The sequence below is a fragment of the Pelophylax lessonae genome (assembly GCF_965119305.1).
Source record: "Pelophylax lessonae genome assembly, chromosome: 3".
Classification (NCBI taxonomy): Eukaryota; Metazoa; Chordata; class Amphibia; order Anura; family Ranidae; genus Pelophylax; species Pelophylax lessonae.
The window spans coordinates 467,207,004-467,211,340 of record NC_138770.1 but is presented as its reverse complement, the minus strand read 5'-3'; the positions used below and the strand labels follow the sequence as shown (position 1 = coordinate 467,211,340).

The window sequence follows — 4,337 nt, the reverse complement described above, 5'->3', positions numbered from 1 at the left end:
CGTGCTGGCCAAAGAGCTACCAATGCTCAAGGGCAGACCCAAATGCGCATGTGCAGGCACGATCCCGCAAGTGCTATACATGCAAGGCACAGGAATGTGCTCATGCGCATAAATATTTGTGTACACGCCAATGAGCACGCACGCACGCCGATAAACATTGGCGCCAAGTGCCATATACTGTATAAGTGCAGCAGTTGCACTAATGCTCTGCTGTCTGATCTGCAGCTGTACCTGTGTTCCTGAAACTTGATCCTGTTATTCCTGTGTTTGACTCAGCTTGCCTCTGACTCCATTGAATCTCTCCCACCTTGACCCTGGCCTGTATTTGGACTTTATTTCTTGTCCCTCGCTCATCTGCCTGAACTCACACAGCTGATCTCTGCCTGTACCCTAACTATTATTTGCCTGCCGTCTATGCCTGCATCTGATCGTCTGTTACCAACCCAGTTTGTCTGACCACGCATTCTGTGCATCTTCTGCTCCGCATACACCTGCCTGATCCCTGCTGCCTACTGCCACCAGCCTGGAATCTGCTGGCCTGCCAACACCTGCTGTTTACCTTCCAGTTCACCCTGGTGACACATTCACCACACAGAAGACAATCCAGGCACTGTTACAACATTGATGGTCTCTGAGCAGGCGACTCACGGTCAGGAAATGGGTTTAATCTTGTAGGCTTTAGCAGGGATGTATGAAAGACAGGGTGAATTGTGTATGTTTCCGGAAGTAAAAGTTCATAGGCTACTGGATTGATTTATCTCTTTATAGAGAATGGACCAATATATCTAGGCCCTAGTTTCTTGGATGGGCATGACAGCTTTAGATTAGTGGTGGATAGCCAAACCTTGTCTCCTTGTTTTGAGGTTTAGGTCTCCTCTTCTCTTTCTGTCAACATTTTTTTTATTGTTCGTTCCGTTTGGCCATTTGTTTGTGGATGATAGGCTGAGGAAAAGCAGGTTTCGATTTTCAATATTCTGCAGAGGTCCCTCCTGAATCTGGAGGTAAATTGTACCCCCCGATCTGAGGTGATGCTGCTAGGTACCCCGTGGAGCCGAACCACTTCTCTGGTGAAGGTACGGCAGTTTCTATTGCTGAGGGGGTTCCCGACATAGGGATGAAATGGGCCATCTTAGTTAATCTGTCGACAACCACAAAGATGGCAGGGAATCCTTCAGAAGAAGGGAGCTCGACAATAAAATCCATGTTAATCATCTCCCAAGGCCTCTTGGGAATGGGCAAGGGCCTTAGTAGACCCCAAGCTTTGGTCTTGTCGTTCTTGTTCCGGATGCAGATTCCACAGGTTCTGACATAGTCCCGGCAGTCGGACCTCAGACCAGGCCACCAAAAGGAACGTTGTACAAGATTCATCGTCTTGGATATCCCAAAGTGCCCTGCCAAGGGGTGATCATGACACAGGCCGAGGATTTTGGATCGTAGACTCGGGGGTACAAACACTTTTTGTTTAAAAAAAAAAACAGTCCCTCTTGTTCTTGAAGGCACATACCTGATGGTAGAACATCCCTTATGGATGCCTGCTTCAGCTGAGTAATCAAATCTGTTTGCGGAAGTAGAAAGCTTTGGGCCGGCAGGATTGTGTCTACTTGGCAACATTCTCCATCCTCTGGGTACATGCGGGATAGCGCATCAGGGTTGCCATTCTTGGAACCTGGTCTGTAGGTGGTGTGAAAGGTAAAGCGGGAAAAGAACAGTGCCCATCTGGCTTGACGTGGTTTTAGTCTTTTGGCAGTTCTGAGATACTCCAAATTTTTATGATCAGTAAAGATCAGGATAGGATGAGATGCCCCTTCTAACAGGTAGCGCCATTCCTCTAAGGCCGTCTTTATAGCCAGCAGTTCCCGGTCCCCCACGTCATAGTTCTTTTCTGCCGAGCTGAGTTTCCTGGAAAAGAAGGCAACAGGATGAAGAAGGGACTTTGTGCCTAAACGTTGTGACAGGATGGCACCTACGGCATTTTCTGAGGCATCCACTTCATCCAAGAACATAGGGTATTGCAGAATTTGGGTGTCGTGGGATAGGTGCTGTGGTGAATAGGGTTTTCAACTGGTCAAACGCAGCTTGTGCTGCCGGTGTCCATCGAAAACGAGTACTTTGCCTCGTTAGCTGGGTGACTGGAAGGATAAGGGCAGAGAAATTCTTAATAAACTTGCGGTAGAGGTTGGCAAATCCAAAGAACCTTTGCGTGCTCTTCATGTCTGTGGGAGTGGGGCATTCGAGGATTGATTTAACTTTCTGGGGATCCATGGAGACCCCAGAGGTAGAAATGACAAGTCCCAAGAATTGGATTGTTTCCCTTTCAAACTCACATTTCTCAGCCTTCGCGTACAATCCATGGTCTTTTAGACGGCCGAGGACCTTTTTGACATGTTCACGGTGCATTTCGATGGATCCTGAAAATATAAGAATGTTGTCAAGGTAAACAATCATAAACAGATCAAGAAAGTCTCTGAAAATATTATTCACAAAATGCTGAAAGGTGGCTGGAGCATTGCACAATCCAAAGAACAAGACAAGGTACTCAAAATGACCAAATCTTGTGGGAAAGGCGGTCTTCCATTCTTCGCCCTCGTGGATCCGTACTAGATTGTATGCTCCTCGTAGGTCAAGTATCGTGAATACTATGGCTGCCCTGAAACATTGAAAAAGTTCAGGAACTACGGGCAAAGGATATCTGTTTTTGACAGTGATCTTGTTTAAATCCCGATAATCGACACAGGGGCGTAGAGAATGATCTTTCTTTTCAACAAAGAAGATACCAGCCCCTGCAGGGGATGTAGAGGGCCGGATGAAGCCTTTTTTTGAATTTTCATCAATGTAGAGGCATAGTGCTTCAAGTTCTAGGTCAGAAAAAGGGAAGATACGCCCAAATGGTATCTCAGCACCTGGTAAAAGTTCAATTGTGCAGTCATAAGGACGGTGGGGTGGCAGGATGTCTACTTTCTTTTTATCGAAGACTTCCAAGAACTCATGAATGCAGAGAGATCAGGTTGTAGACCCAGAAGGGGTGCAGGTTTCACAGGACTGGGCTGGAAGCAGTTTTGTTGGCAATAGGTAGATGGGAATACCACTTCTCCTGATTTCCAGTTTATCTGAGGGTTGTGTGCTTGTAACCATGGAATGCTCAGAATGACAGGGAACAGAGGAGATGGGATAATGTCCAAACATAGGTATTCTCGGTGGCCATTATTAGATATAGCCAGTAGTGGACAGGTTTCTTGGGTTATAGGCCCAGACTTAAGATGGGATCCATCAGCTAGATGGATAGATAGCTGGCGGGTTTTTGCTTGCAGGGGAATTTGATGATGCTGAGCAAAGTCACTGTCCATAAAGCAGCTGCAAGCGCCAGAGTCAATGATGACTGGGACTTGGATGTTCCTTCCGAGAATCTGTAGTGAGAGAGGTATAGTAAGGTGAGTGGATTGATCTCTCCTAGAACAGTTAGCGAGGCAAGAAGAAAAAGTAGACTGAGACTTACTAGGCCTCACAGGGCAGTTCTTAAGGTAATGTCCTGCCTCCCCAAAATAGAGGCATAGGTTATTCCGGCATCTTCGTAATCTTTCCTCAGTGGTCAGTGGGGACCGTAAGAGCCCCAGTTGCATGGATTCCACCCGGAGGCTGATGGGGAAGTGATAGGTGGAGGAAATGCCGGAGGTGACGGGACTTGAGGCAACATCCAGGAAGGTCTGGCACTACCGGCTCTTTCCGCTCTCCTCTCCCTGAGCCTGCGATCAAGCTGGATAGCGAGACCAATGAGGTCGTCAAGGGAACCAGGCGTACCTACTCTGGCAAAATCGTCTTTAAGGCCCTCCGATAGGCCGAGACGGAATTTATGCCGTAAGGCTGCATAATTCCAGCCTGTATCGGAGGCCCACCTACGGAATTCTGTGACATAGTCTTCGGCAGGGCGACAGCCTTGCTGTAGTGCATGTAGGGTTGCTTCAGCTGTAACAGATCGCTGGGGATCGTCATGAAGCTGCGCCATTGCTTCGAAGAACGATGTAATTGTGTTAAGGACTGTATTATTTTGTTCCAGGAGACGGTGGGCCAAGGATTGCGGCTCCCCGAGAAGTAGAGAGATCGCGAACCCCACCTTGGTGGATTCAAATGAGAAAGTCCCTGTGGTTGCAGGGCAAAGTATAGCTCACAAGAGTTCCTGAAGGTACCTGTGAGGTAAAGTCCGAAGTGGAGCTTGAGTGCTGAGGATTCAGGCGAAAACGAAGTCAGAGAGATCAGGCAGGCAGAAGTCATAAACAGGCTGGCGGTGAAGTACAGATTCGGCAGGCTGAAGAGGGGTCACGAATACATGCAAAAGTTCATAC

General features: G+C 47.8%; 1 protein-coding gene across 1 annotated transcript; it reads right to left on the bottom strand.

Moving 5' to 3' along the window:
- Nucleotides 1-1,989: 1,989 nt before the first annotated feature.
- LOC309550585 (uncharacterized protein) lies at nt 1,990-4,000 on the bottom strand (the record flags this gene model as incomplete). Its single annotated transcript, XM_082250930.1, has 2 exons — nt 1,990-2,408; nt 3,895-4,000. 2 exons carry the CDS (start codon nt 3,998-4,000, stop codon nt 1,990-1,992), a joined length of 525 nt encoding a protein of 174 aa, XP_082107056.1.
- Between the last annotated feature and the right edge of the window lie 337 nt (nt 4,001-4,337).